The 15,168-nt window shown below is 45.9% G+C and overlaps 1 protein-coding gene across 1 annotated transcript; it reads right to left on the bottom strand.

Moving 5' to 3' along the window:
- Nucleotides 1-9: 9 nt before the first annotated feature.
- On the bottom strand, nt 10-14,025 carry jph2 (junctophilin 2). Its single transcript, XM_080014695.1, has 6 exons — nt 13,145-14,025; nt 10,544-11,360; nt 3,850-3,968; nt 1,810-2,726; nt 1,211-1,312; nt 10-785 (listed from the first exon to the last, which is right to left on the bottom strand). Exons 1-5 carry the CDS (start codon nt 13,521-13,523, stop codon nt 1,232-1,234), a joined length of 2,313 nt encoding a protein of 770 aa, XP_079870821.1. The 5' UTR covers nt 13,524-14,025; the 3' UTR covers nt 10-785; nt 1,211-1,231.
- Between the last annotated feature and the right edge of the window lie 1,143 nt (nt 14,026-15,168).

The following is a 15,168-nucleotide window of genomic DNA, read 5'->3' on the forward strand; positions in this document are numbered from 1 at the left end:
ATTGCATACTCAAGCCTCGGCCGATTTTATTATGCTTGGAACATCGTCGATAAACAAACATGATTACAAAGGAACATTAACTCCTCAATAGCATTTTACAAATTTCTGCTCCGCTTGGTTTTCCTCCAAAAACCAGCCGCAATAAGCTCAGGGCAAATATTCAGTTTGTAAATCTCGCTCAACATTCCACCAGGCAGCAAATTACACATCACGAGACAATCTGCGGCAATCTGTCCGTTATACTATCTACCGGCTTGAAACATCACGTTATCCAGGCTCTCCCCTCTAACCCAATCCTGTGTTTTTAAGAGCAGGTGTCTGCCGGTGAGGGATTTACTCCGAAAGCCTTCTGCAAAAAGCATGACACACACATCGTGACACACAGAGGCGCAGGCGATTCGTCTCCGCTCGCCCAAAAGCCTCTTAAGGACACTGCATGCTCACGCTGCGTGCTCCGCAGCGTTCTCCAAAAACGTATCGTCTAGCCTCCACCTTAACATACACACACGGAGGAATACCGAGGTCCCTCCACAGCATCAGAAGTCCAAAGCACTGAATCACTCCTGCCTTTCAAACGTCAATTCCGTCGGGGGGGCCCGGTCTCCGAGCCCCCCCCACCCCCCCGGAGAACCGGTGCACTTCACAGGGCTTTACACGGCCTCGCCAACAAACCCTCTGGAAGAGCTGTTAGCATCCATATAAGGCATTTGTTTTCTCTGAGTAGTCTCTGATTTCTGGTCCTGTGCTGAAGAGGCAGGCCTTCCTTCTCCACCGCCGCTCGTGACCTGCAGAAAAACCAAGAGACAAGCAAACCAGAGAATAGATGCCTCCGCTCCCGAGGTACACTCCGAAAGTGAAGTACGGCATGACGCCTTTAGGGGTTGCAAAGGCTTGTCACACTGGCACCGAGCGAGGGAACTCTCATTGCACTCTTGTCATGGGTGCTTGTTTATCATTTTGTACCTCCGGGGGCAAACCTGTACCTCACTGGTGCAAAAATGTTACAATTCACAAGGTGCTGCGGGCGTGACAAGCCATTGTTTGTCCCTAAAGGTGTGATGCTGTCATTTATTTTCTCAGAGCATAAGGTAGAAAAAGGACGAAAGTTAACAGCAACGACACAACTTCACCATGCAGCATATAAGAACACGTCGTCTCGGGAGTTTCTGTTTAAGTCGCAACCCCAAAAAAATGTCCTGCAGAGTATCACCTGGAGTTTGTCGACAGCGTCTCATGACAAAATGTGCACGAAGAGAATGGCCAGGCCGATGTTGAGCAGGATGACCATGCAGATCATGATGGTGTTCGGCCCCTTGCAAAGAGAGACAGAAAGATATACACGGTGGCATGACTGCGGTGAATCCGAACAATGAACTCTCTAATTACATGCATGTTTACACTCATTGGAGAGCTGCGACAAAAGCACGTGTTTCCAACACTAAAAAAGCACGCTAAAACGAAAACTCACAGGAATCTCCTAACAACTGATTTTTAGCAAAAGGGATGTGCTCTTCATGTAACTCATGCATCTCACGAAAACACCCGCCAGCTGCTCCATTCAGACAATGGCAATCATCCACAGATAAGATGCATCGACTGCAGTGTTATCACCATGATGTACTGTAGGTGAACATTTGTAGCATTCAACAGTCAACTATGCACCCGTTTGACTTCCAGCTGTGAATCTAAAATGAGAAAGCTTTATGGTTTATAACACAGCATGACACCTTGATAGTTTAAATTGTTGTGGTGGCTTGGGTAAACCTGATGCAAGGTCATTGAAAACACTGTGACTAAGAGTGTTGTTACCTCCAATTCCACAGATTCTACAGTCTTTTCGCTACTCGGGGCCTTTGACACGCTTTTTGGCTTTGCTTCAACTTTGGGCTCCACCTTTGGAGATGGTTTGGCCGCCGGCTTGGCAACCACCGCTTTTGGTTCCACTGGCTTGGGTATTAACTTAGGTTCAAGTTTAGGTGCGGGTTTGGGTGACGGGGCGGGGCTGGGCTCCCGTCTCGGCGGGGGCTTGGTTTCTGCTTTGCTGGCAGGCCTGCTGAGCTCTCTGGGTTCGGTCTTGTTCTCTCTGACGGGGGGCGGAACTCGCTCGTGGGCAGACGGGGCCGGTTCACTCTTGATCTCAGCCGCTTTAGGCTCGGGTGTGACGGCTTTGGGCGGCGCTTTAAGGGCGGGGCGTGGCGGTTCTTCTTCATCCGGGTAGATGAGGCTGTTTCTTGCAGGCACGGGAACCGCGTCTGGAGCTTTGGCCTCAGAGTCAAACTTCTGCAGCGGCTTGATCTCCAGGTCTGAGCCCTGCTCGGCCTTGCTGCTCTGGCGGCTCGGGGTGCGGGAGGGTCCGTGACTGCCGGGCCCGGGGCCCGGCTCAGGAGCGGCCGAGGCTGGAGCGGAGGCGGAGGAGGACGGGGTAGCCGGGCGACTGGCGGGCCTGCTGTTAGCTCTACTGCTGCCCCTGCTGCCCCCGCTCTTGCTGCCCTTGTCACCGTTCCAGCTTCCCGGGCTGAGGAGGTTGCCGATGCCCGGGCTGGGGGAGGGCGTGCGTGCCGGGGTGGAGCCGGGCGCCAGGCTGTCCAGTTCATTCATCAGTGGGCTTTCAGGAGGCGTGGGCAGGGGCTCCTCCTCCGCCAGCAGCGGCTCGTGCATCACGGTGTCTGTACTGTCAATGCCCTCCACAACCTCTTGTAACGCTCTCTTCTTCATGTACTCTGGTCCTGTCATGAGAGTAAAAAAAACAATGGTTAACATTTTTTAAGGGTATACTGTCTTACTCTCACATCCTCACATTAGGTCAATAATCTGAATGTATTCATGTCCTTGTTGAAATAACCAGAGAGATATATTTTTTCTAATTTCTGTTTGATTTGTTTCCGTGTTGACGTCTCTCATGAAAGAAGGAATTGCAGGGCTCAGTCTGGCTCTGGCCTTGATTTCCACAGATACACTGAGAAATCACTCACTGCTAGATATCAGTATTCTAAAGGAAGAGAGTCTAAAAGTGGTCCTTTGTGGAGAGTGTTTTTTTGTGCCCGCTGGGTCAGTAGACCTGGCAACCTGCCAAGGAAACTGATATCCACCCCTCGTTGCAATAAGATGGTCCATAATAGCAGCAGGTGAATAGCAGCCAAGAACCTGCAACTGTAAATGTTAATGTACAGGGTCACTCAGTTTGCCTTGTAGCTGGATTTATCTATTGTACAATTCTGCAAGGTCGCTATGAGATTTATGCAGTTGTCTCTGAACTATATATAGTATGTATTCCTTTATTTAATAATAGCATACCGTAGTTTACTCATAGATGAGTGACAGTTCTACTGTTCTCAAATAAAATAGCAATGTTTGTGCTAGAAATAAAATAGTAGCACTCTTTGAGTTCAGTCAACAGTAAGAAATCAAATCTAACCTCAATTAGTTCTATCACACACACACACACACACACACACACACACACACATACACACACACACACACACACACACACACACACAGGATTGAACTGTTTAAAAAAGACCTTAAATGCATGTTTTCTAATTAACCATTATACTGCACCTTTAGTACCTGTAAGATTTTGTGGATGTAGGTGTAAAGTGTAAATAAATACTATTTATTTACAAAATATTTATATTTATAAAAAATAAAGTTTATTATCTGATCTGATTAAACATGTATGATAAAGGGTTCATTTAGTCATCATCTTTTGTTACACGCCACACAATTTATCCTCAGTCAAGCTCCATGCAGTATCTCTGTGCTCCCCCTAGGGGGCGACCCCCACACTTTCAGAACCACTGCTCTCGTTGAATGCAAAAATACTTTGAGTGGTTGAGGTCCACTGACCTGGCTGGTGGAAGGAAGGGGAAAGTTCTTGGGCCACCAATCTGGCGATGCTGGACTCGCTGTTGGAGGCCTGAGCGGACTGATCCGCTGCCTCCCCCTTGGCCTTGGCGTGGGATGTCCTGCACGGGACAAAGACAGCGTGTTTTACACAACACCACGAGCCCCAAATCTACCGCCATGTTTTCAGTAATGGCGTCATTGTTCACACGGATGGTCCCTAAAAACAAAGTTAATATTGATATATTGAAATCCACTTGTATTGGGATTTCCTACTGTTGTATTTGATACTCGGCAATTCTCACACGTTCTCTCGCTTTATTTGACAAATGACTGTCATTTGCGTTCGGTTTTGAAAAGCAGGATTTCCTAGTCCTTCAAAAATAAAATGATCATAGAAAATGTCCTTTAATCGGCCGATGCCATGGATACGCAAACATTTTGAGTTATTCTTGAACCCAAGTGCAGAGCATTTGTTTACGGTATTCAATCATGATCCAATGAAGGCCGCGCCGGGCGAGGCTGCTCACACGGTTCATTAGTATTATTATTAGCTTTAGAGAGCAGGGGTGTTCTTCTTTCTTCCCTGCCGTCAGTCTGGAACAGAAATAAAAATAAATTACTCTTTTAACGGCCACAGCCGGACTGGGGGCGATTAGTTGGGAGTATCACGGGGCTCAGCTATCCCACTATCGTGTGTGAGAGGGAGAAAGTCAAAGGGAGATAGAGGGTGGGATAGAGAGAGACTATTTCAGTGCACTATAGTAATACATAGTAATAATTAATATTTATAATTTATACCCTATAGACCCATAACAATAATTAAGCCTTTGCATAGTATCCCATTTTGTATATTCTGGATATTCTTTTATATATCTGACTATTTCTGTTTTATAATTTTTTGGCTTTTTGTATATAACATTTTTTTTCTCTTTACACATTATTATTTTTCAAGCATAATTTTTTTTTAAATTCCATTTTATGAGCATTTTTATTCTCCATTTCTTTTGCACTGTTTATTTATTTATGTCAACCGTCTGTAGTGAAACGCAACAAACCTCACCAGAAACAAATTCCCGGTACGTGGAAATCTGATCCTGACTATATTCAAGATTCAAGAGGTTTATTCGTCACATACATATACATACTTTCATACATATATGCAGTGAAATGTAATGAAATCAGTGAGTAGCCATAACGAGTAGCCTTCTTTTGGAGTCACTTTCACCCCCTTTTCCGGAGGGGTGAACAAATTCTCTTTGACCGAGAGATTTTTGGAGCAACGTTTGAAGCTAACACCGAAAAACGAGGGCTGGCTGTTGAAGGTTCCCTCCTTACCGATGATATGTGTCCCAGATTAACAGTGAGTATTACTGATTGCGATTACTCTGTGAATACTTGAAATATTGTAACATTAGACTGGTCTGAAAATAGCCCCCACCCCCTTCCCCTCCATCCACTTGAAGACTCTGGGGTGGAAGAGGCGCTCCTCACTGGAACAATTAGAGGCACTTGGGGTCTCCTGCTTGAGTTCCACCTGTCCACACGCAGTCAACGCCGGGAGTCTTCCAGGGAGCTTCAGCACCGATGCTGATAAGCGGAGCGGATAAAATGAGACGTAGGAATAACAGAGGTTCCCCAGATACCCGGCAGCTGTTCCTTCCCACTGCCAAATGCGTAACGGCGGTTGCACGAAAATTTATTTTTTTTAAATAATTCACAAAGGGGCAAAGACTACTAGACGTGGAGGGAGTTAAAAACATGCACGCATGCACACACACACACACACACACACACACACACACAACCACACACTAATCCACTCAAATTGTTATTTAACGCCTATTGCCTTTTAAATGGAACCTTTTTGGAAATATCATATTAACACCGATGTCAATGAAATGACGAATCCCTCCTTCCAAACTCACTGGTTTTGTTATTGTGATGTATAAATAAATCACAGAGCAAATTCTTGCGTTCTCGAAAAAAAAAAAAAAAAGCTCATTCTGGACAATGTTCCGCCCAGCCACGGCCACAAAAACAGATGGCCTTTAACTCAATCGTAAGTCCCGCATCAGAGAAATATCATGTGTGGCGGTCTGAGAGCAAGATAGTATGTAGCTTTGGCAGTTTTTGCCAGGGACGTTGCCAGGCGGTGGGCGGAGGAGAGAGGACGGCGACAGATGGCTCCTTCCTGCAAACGGCGTATACCTGCTGCCCGAGCGGCAGAATGGCTTCCATGTTTGCTGCCCCCAGAGTGGACACGGCTCCAGCAAAAGGCCTTTGTGAGGAGAGAGGGATAATCCGTACGTTCGGGAAGGGTTTAAAAACAAAACACACACAAAAAAAACAACTCTATCAGCGAACCCCTAAAACTTGAATTAGTGTAAAACTAATAAGGCGGAGAGGTGGAATATGTCATTCGATTTAGCTCTCACACAAGATATCTCAGCTCTCAAAACGACGATTTGACGTTTTTGTCCACAGCGACTTACAATTACACAGTAACTCATGAGGTGTTAAAAACTGTGTGGAAAATTGTCATTTATTGTCATATGTGAACTTCATATGTTGCCGCTGTCATCTGGAACACTGCTACGAGGAGCCAGCGTTTCACAGCCATGATCAGGGAAGCCAAAGTCGCCACAGACCTTGAGTCGCGGAACTGACATTAAATATATTAACCGTAATATATGTAATGTATTTTAATAATATTGCTATGTACCACGATATATATTGGATTGTCTCCTCTGTACCGCGACGTGTATTGTATTGCCGTCGCCATCGTGCGGGTCCTGCCTCAGAGTGACTTTTGCATCAAGTGAGACATTTGAAACTGTGACCTAAATACCCTTTACCCCGCCAGCCCCCCTCAGGGACCCGGAGAGGGTGGGGGGGGGGTGATGAGAGGTCCGTGCCAAATGACTTCGTTCTCAGGGTGAAGCCATAGGTAGGAAACCACCCTGTTATATATAGCATGTACTTTACATACAACGCAACAGAATAGAAATGTATGGCTGTAAGAAAAATCCTCTCATTGAACAGCGTCTGCATCTCTGACCATCTGTAAGTGTTTTCTGTCACACTAGCGGCCCTGCAGACATCTAATACCAGGAGATATTCTGTCGCTCTGGCATGTGCTAATGGATCGCACTGGAGACTCAAATTCAACTATAACAAGTGTGCATAATGTGTGTGTTTGTGTGTGTGTGTGTGTGTGCGTGCGTGCCTGCGTATGTGTGTGTGTATGCAACTGTGTGTGTGTGTGTGTGTGTGTGTGTGTGTGTGTGTGTGTGCGTGTGTCTGCCTGCAGCTGTGTGTGTTTATGTGTGTCCAGGCTGTTTGTTGGCGTGCGTACTGATTCGGAATGCGTCGTTGTGGATAAATATATCGACTCTTGTTTCCTCAATCACTTCCCAATCACGTCGTCCTTTAAATACATGATCTTTCACCCTATTCCATGGTTGTTTGTCAAATTAGAAGAGACTGCTGATTTCGGAGGATGTGTCTGGTGGCGATCTCTTATAGTTACAAAATGCACGGATCAGCAGCGGGGAATATAAAGACGAGCTGCACGGTCAAGACAGTAGGTGCTGTACATCTATACGCTAAGCCCTTATACCCAATTACTTTCTTACTGTTTGAGCTATGCTGTATTTATATCCGTGCAACCCATTTGACACCCTTGCTGACGCAAGATGGACTGGTGTCTGTGATCTGTAACCAGTAGGTTTGAGATGGCGCTAAAGCCCGTGGTGAGTGTCCCACCTCAAAAAAAAAACTTTCCTGGGGCACATTCCACTCGTTGATATCCATAAGGGATTTCAAGAGGAATTGTGTTTCAATTCGGTAGAATTAAGTGATTTACGGGAACGGCAAAGCATTCCCCCGAGGAGACGATTTAGCTTACAAAAAGTGGTCTGGCAGCCTATCTGTGACTAGGCAAGAAAGATGAGGCCGGGAGACGGCGGCGGCGGTGGTGATGGTGGTGGGGCGGTGGGTGCCGGGTGGATTGGATTGGATGTAATCAGCTGTCGCATTCCCCTGTGATTGTGATACAGCAAAGAGTGTGCATGTCCATATTTAGTCAGGACTCCTCTGTGACAAGGCCCCCCCCTATGTGTGCGTCATTTACACCCGGCCGCCGCCGCAGAGGTCCTCCAGACGCCCAGCTCCCAGCCTACGCAACGAGAGCGACGTCCACTTACTGAATGGATGCCAGGGAACAGTTAGCGAACTTGACCTGGTGAGGCTGGGTCTGGCTCTCCATGAGGCAGGTTGGGTGTCTATTTATAACTCTTGACTTCATCTACTAAAGACAGTTGTTGGCACCGTAAAGACACGGTAAACAGCTGCCCGCTTGTGGTTCCACATCAGAAAAAGAAAGGCAATAATCCAGCCGCCCACTCATCGCTTTTGATAAAAAAAAATGTGAGCGTAGAGTGCGGGGCTTCCACGTGCGCACGCTGATAGCTGTTGTTCAGCTCGGCTCGTTGTATGAAATGAGTTTGACACGGACAAGCATTGGAGCTGAACGTGCGTCACATTCAAATTGGAGACTGGTAGGTACAGTACAGACCGGTGTTCCCTTTTTACAATAAAATAATCCCACGGGACACCACTATCCCATTAACCACAACAACAGAAAGTCACCAACACATATTACTGTGCTTGTTATTTATTATTATTATTATGGCCTACTATTAGTTCCGACTTTTAGTTTGAAACTTAAACTTATTGGGATGAACACACGTCAGCCGCTATTCTGGCTGGAACTGATGATGAATTGGATGAATTAGTTGCAGATTTGATCTTGCAACACAAGAGATCAAGACCACCGAGGTGTCGTCCCACATCATTACGGAGGTTTTTGTTTCCGTTCTCAGCTCCGTCCCGGATTTAGCCCCTGGAAGCTGCGGAGACGATGGCAATGGGGGGGTTACGGCAACTGTGAAAGAAACGCTGGTCCATAACTCTCATTATACTGCTTATCCTTATGGTAAAATATTTAGATTACCATCTGCCGCGGGACGGGGTCTGCACTCCATCATCGCAGGCCTCATCGCTGTAAACACTGGGATTATTTCAGGTGCCGAGCATGGCTCACGATGAAAACACGAGCGCCTTGTAAGGCCACGGACCAACTTAAGAGGGACGTGTCTGACATCCTATATACAGACATCGGTGAGGCAAATCATGAAGACGGCGAGGGGGGAACGAGTAGTATTGGGGTTGATTTGATCGGTTTGATTTCAGGAAGACCGCTTCACACAGTGCGCTCTGGTCCCCTGTTTTTTTTTGTTTTTTTTCACTCCCCTTCATTTTTGCTTTGAAGATTTAGACCGTTAGACAGTGAATGGTCATTCATCAAATCTGTGCTACTGGCAAGTATTTGCAGGTAGTTCCATTTGATTTCAGATGGGAACAAAAAGTCTGCTATCGTTGGATCCCAGCCTACTCAGCTTGAATGAGGAACAGACCTTTTTTTGCTTATAACTCTGAATAATCTGAGATAAAAACAAAAATACCCTTGGTTTATTTACGATGACTTACCCCCCCCCCCCAGGGACGTGAAGACAGACTCTTATTTTAGGGCGTCCGTGTCATTGGGTTGACAGGGTGTACAGTAAAGTGATACTGTTACAAAGCTTGCTTGAATGAACTTGCGTGACACAGTGGACTTTTCCTTTTCATGGGCGGCGTCGACGTCTATGAAGATTGTAACCTCAGGGGGTTGAAGGCGTCATCGAAAAAATAAAAGTTAAAAAAATAAAAATAAATAACCATCAGCAAATTCACGAGGGTATACTGTAAATCTGCCCTTGACAGCCAAAGCAATATTGATCATTTAAGCTGTTTCACTACACAGTCGATATGAATGGCCTTCAGTGTGCCTTGGAAAGCATTATTACCAGAGCTGTGACCAATATTGTAAAGAAGCTAGTAGTGCTTGAGTAGCTTATTCGTCAATGTATTCCTCGTGTCCATGGCACCACAGCTTTAGATGGGCAAGAGGGCTGTCGCCCTGAGATGCATCGCTTGCCTATTACATAACCTTGTTCCAGGCTTTCTCATCTGCGGAGAAGAAATAACAAATGGAAGGAGCTAATAATCCTTCCCTGGCGAACTCTCATTGGTCTGCCGAGTTGTCGATAAAATATCCAGGAAAATGGTAACATACAGTACGGGAAATAAAGCTCAATCCAAAACAACGGCTCTTAAGGGGCATTCCAGGGCACTCTGGAAATCAACGGTAGCAAAAGGTCTTTGTCGGCTCTTTGTCCGAGGAAAAAGGTCAGAAAAAAGGTCTTGGTCAAGGCGGGGGTCACTTTGCCACGCCCTGACCAAGACCTTTTACGGTCAAAACTTTTATGACTGGTTTTTAAACTGATTTAGCCAAGATAATGCTCGGGGCTTTTTAAACCACACTCTCCTCTGGAAGCTCCATCTTACAATGCGAGTTTGGAAGTAGTTCTGGTAGATTGGGGATCTCACTCAAGTCTGCTATTAGACACGTATACTGGCATCTGACAATTGAAGACCAGTAGAGTTCCAGCTTCATGTTGATCGTATCGCTACGACCACAATTAAAACCATTACGCAGGTATGTATACGGTAGATTATGTATATGGTGGATTTTTGCAGAAGATCACATAGTGGTACCAACAATCGAGACTTTCATCGGCGTGGTCTTTACCTGGAGCCGGCGATCTCAGCCTTTTGCTTGGCGATGGCGGCCGCTCTCTGCGCCCCCTCCACGGCTCGCTCCACCTTCTGCTTGATCTTGGTTCCCTTCAGCTGAATCACCTTCTTCTTCATGGCCTTCACCAGCATGTTGTTCATGTACTTGCCCTCCTCCTTCCCCCCCTCGGCGAAGGTGGTGCAGCCGTAGCCGTGCCGCTGGTTGTCCAGCCACTCGCCCTCGTACTTCAGCCCGCTGGACCGTTCGCTAATCCCATATCCCGAGCGCTTGTCGTTCTTCCACTCGCCCATGTAGACCTCCGTGGTGGTGGCGTCGATGTCGGCCTCCATGGGGGGGAAGTCGTCGGCTCCCGCCAGGCTCTCGTCCCCGATGCTGATGGTGGAGTTGGCGTCGCTGGCGTTGGAGCTGAGGGCCGACTCGGTCCTCAGGAAGCTGATCTTGCTCTTCTGGCTGGACAGCGAGGTGCGCGAGTCGGACTTCTTCAGCTTCCCCAGCAGGGAGCCCCGGTGGAACAGGCCCTTCTTCTTGGGCTTGACCGCCTCCGGGTCCACTTGGAGGGTGAGGGCGAAGCCGCCGCGGGACGGTCCCAGGTGGGTGGGGGTGGCGACGGGGGTCTCCTCGCCCGAGGCGTTGGTAGCGGTGATGAGGGGAACGTCCTGCTGGAGGACGGTGCCGTTGCTGTGCTCGCTGCGGAGGGAGGTCAGGGAGGTGCGAAGGGGAGAGCGGACCACCGCCGCCATGCCGTACGGCACGCTCTGGCGGACACCGTAGCCGTGACGCATCCCCCCGGTGAACTGGCCCTGGAACGTGCCTGGAGGGTTTCAACGATTTCGAGGATTAGATCGGGACGGTTGCGGAAAGGCGGATTCATTTTCTCACCAGTTCTGGCATATTTATTTGACCTCATTTCTGACTCCAACACAAACCAAAAATAATCATCTTCATTCAATCATGCAACGTCACGCATGGGTAGGGAATGATGTGGGTGTGTTTTTGCTTCACATTTTCAATGATATCAGATTCGTGAAAATGCACTTTAGACCTATATACTGTGTGTACGCCCCAACAAAAACAAAGTGCGTCTCCAGTCAAAATGGACACGTGTGTAAATTCCAGTGTGACAGACGCAGGGGGCCATGTGGCTACAGGGCCGTTGGGGCTATTATTACATTTGGACATCTGGTGGTGTTGCAGTGCCTTCGACCCGCCCGATGCACCTTCAAACTAACTGCTCCCAAAAGCTGATGAGTCAGCTGTTGCGTGTGGGGGGGATTTGTCATCATACTGTATGGACACGCATTATTTTAATCACAATAACTAATAATAATCTATCAGGATTACTACTGCATTTGCGGCAGGGAACGTTTTCAAGTTCCCATTTATTTGATGGGATGGGACAGGAATCAAATTTTCCACTGCAGATACCAATATCAGTTCTAAATCGCACGGTTCCAACCCATTACTGTTAGTTGCCAGTGCCGCCCTTGAATGTGCGTCTGTCAGTTTGGGGTCATTCGGTGACATGTATTCAATGTTTTCTAAATTGGAGACATCTAGAGAAATCAGGAACGCTCAGCAGAAAATCGAATGGCTTTCATTCTATGTCCGACATGTTTCAGGTGGTACTGGGTCTGGATCAGTTTTTTTTGTATTGGGGATAACATCTCTTCCAATGTATGTGTTGGACTACCATCCCAAGTAGAATCCTCTGAATGAATATATTGATAACTCATCTCAGTGATCTTACAACACATGATAGATAATGGATAATGGGCGGTGAATGGATGGTTATTTTAAACATCTATATAGTTATTTCTTAATTAAGGTACGAGTATAACCTAGTGGAATGTAAACGTTCTAAAGTTAGAATTCAAATTTAGAGCAGTGTCTGACTGACAGCAGCAGACAGGGTATTTCCTTGAGACATCAGCGATAGCCGAATCTAATCATCTCAAATAAATAGCCTTTGCAGAGAGCTCCTTCTCAAAAGAGTGAATGTAATGGACCTGAGACAACGTTTCGGATCTGAGTGTTGTGCTTTGCTCTCTCTCTCTCTCTCTCTCTCTCTCTCTCAGTAAAAATATTGAACAATGGCAATATAAGAAACTGCGATCTATGCTGAAGATACATATCTGTGCAAATGAACCGCACAACCAAACGCGCATCCATTCACTATTATGTCATTCGTCATGCAACGATTCATCATAATAGAAACGTAAAAATGATCCTTGCGGTCTCAATTACAGAATCTCACCATCTCTTACCACTTGGCGTTGTGACAGACAGGACAACAGCGTGGTTGAGATTGTTATTAGTGACTTGGGTTTCCCTGTTGTACTGACATTGTAGATTTAACTTTGAGGTATAGTTCCCTTTACTTATTTTGTTTGTTTGAGATAACTGGGGGCAAAGATGTGTTTAAACTTGATTTTGCTGAGTGAAAGTCATATTTTGACAAGTTGTGACTCTGACACTTAATATGCATTTTGTTCCGAACATTTATGTTCATGTATTATTTGTGTTCCCCTAACTGATCCAAATAAAATAGTTATAGTATCAATATTTTTAAATTGTGGGATAAAATTGTTATTTTACCTCCATCAGCATAGGTTTCAGTGCCATATCCATCCTGAAGTCCATTATTCCAGGTGCCTTCATACTTGGCTCCACTTCCAACGCTCAGGCGGGTTCCGTACCTCCCCTTGAAGCCGTGGGTCCACTCCCCTTTGTAAATCCAGTGTCCCTTCGTTTCTACCCCCAGCCCGTGGCGCTTCCCCTGGGACCAGTACCCCTCGAAGGTGTTCCCGCTGGGCCAGGTGTAGACGCCCACCACCTCGAAGCCGTAGTTCCAGGAGCCGGAGAACTCCCCCTGGCCCTTGGGTCCGGTGCAGATCCCGTGGCCGTGGGCTTTGCCGCCCTCCCACCCACCGCAGTAAGCTCCACCGTCGTCGAACTCAAAGCGACCCCCGCTCATACCTGCAGCCGGTGGGGCCCCTGGCGCGCGGCGGATCGGATTTGATTTAGCCCTCCCTGAAAAAGAAATGTCTGCCGGTCCTTAGTTCACCTTCCCCTGACATCAAAACTGATTTGAAGTCTCCTCAGCAGTGGACTGGTGGTACCTTTCTTCTTTCCAAGTGGGTTGATGGCACTTTCTGGACATTTCCACCACTTGACACTTTGCAGAAGTCCTTTGTTGGGGTTTTCCCTTAAATAGCTCCAAGGTCCTCTTCCAAGTCATTTAGGTAACTTACTCCCTTTTGGTTTTTTTTATTTATCTTGTTTTTTTTTTTGTTTTTTTTTACCAGAATCCTTAAATTTCAACACAAACCAATTCCTTGTTCATGGATGATTTCATTCACCCCCCCGCCCCCTTTTAATATTTTGGAGTATGTTTTCTCTTGACGAGCCAGGGATCCTGCATGGCTTCTTCCAAGGTGGCCAGAGAGAAGCCCCTTTCCCCTGTCCCTGCCACCCCTGTCTCCTGACAGTTGGTGCTGGTGGAAATACTTCAGCAGACCTAACAAGGCGAGCAGTCCACACACACACACTGATCCAAAAATACAACCCAATCCTTTGCTGCCTGCAAGGAGCTCTGCCAGAGTCTTCCCACTTCGGGTTTGGGCGTGCATACCATTTGGCACCACTAAATAGCTGTTAGTTGGTTGGATATCTTCACCTCTTTTATGAAGTTATTATTATTCGGGTTTTTTTTTTTTAATTGCCAAAATCAAATATCATGCCCTGGTTACGTCATAAATAAACACATTGACTTTGTGACAGTTACATATTAACATTTAAAGTTCCGTTTTGCTTGACAGTCATACTTTTTCCGTTCATTATTCTGATTGACAATTTAGGATATTTTGTTTACAACCCGCTGAACTAAAAATAAAATATATTCACACCATACTTTGCAGTTCACTCATGTCACGCCCTCTGCTGATGAATTACAAGAATTACAATACTGCAAACATTGAAAACGAATATTAGTTTGCTTTAAGTAATAATAAAAAATATTCTGAACATTATTATACTGTGTTGGCACTGTACACAGTTAGTATGCTTCCCACTGTAAATGCATACACATAGATTATTTGCTCATATGTATTTTCTCATTGTATGTATATATTTGTTCTGTTTTAGATTATATGATTTTTATTACCCTAGCCTAGTTTATTTTTCACAGTCATTGGAGTTGACCCTCTATCCTTTTAACCGCACCACGCATGTATGAGACAAATAAAGTATCTTGACACTTATATAATAATAATTATTATTAGTTATTAATAACAATAAATAACAACAACAATAATGATGACGATGATGATGATGATTATTATTATTATTATTATTATTATCATTATCAGTATTATAATTGTGGATTGCTGTGGGTTGTTTTTTATGCAAATTTTACGCTGCAACCGAGTTCAGCACCGGAGCTGTCCGCGTTGAACCCAGCCGCGGTGAAGTTAGACATATTATGTTGATAATCAGGCTTCAAAATTCTTCTTAAAGCCAAATAAAGCACCTCATATATTTCGATGTCCACGGTCCCCGAACGAAGGAGAAACAGACAAACGCGTGTAAACCCCCCGAACAATGTTGTCAATTTAACGACG

This window comes from Zeus faber, assembly GCF_960531495.2.
Source record: "Zeus faber genome assembly, chromosome: 15".
In the NCBI taxonomy this organism is placed as follows: Eukaryota; Metazoa; Chordata; class Actinopteri; order Zeiformes; family Zeidae; genus Zeus; species Zeus faber.

What these genes read in the sequence shown, in the direction of transcription:
- jph2 (XM_080014695.1), bottom strand. Translation starts at nt 13,523, where the DNA reads ATGAGCGGGGGTCGCTTTGAGTTCGACGACGGTGGAGCTTACTGCGGT. An exon ending in TGAAACCTATGCTGATGGAG is followed by an intron (nt 11,361 to 13,144) that starts GTAAAATAACAA and finishes GAAACCCTCCAG; the next exon opens with GCACGTTCCAGGGCCAGTTC. An exon ending in TAGAATCTGTGGAATTGGAG is followed by an intron (nt 1,313 to 1,809) that starts GTAACAACACTC and finishes TCTCTTTGCAAG; the next exon opens with GGGCCGAACACCATCATGAT.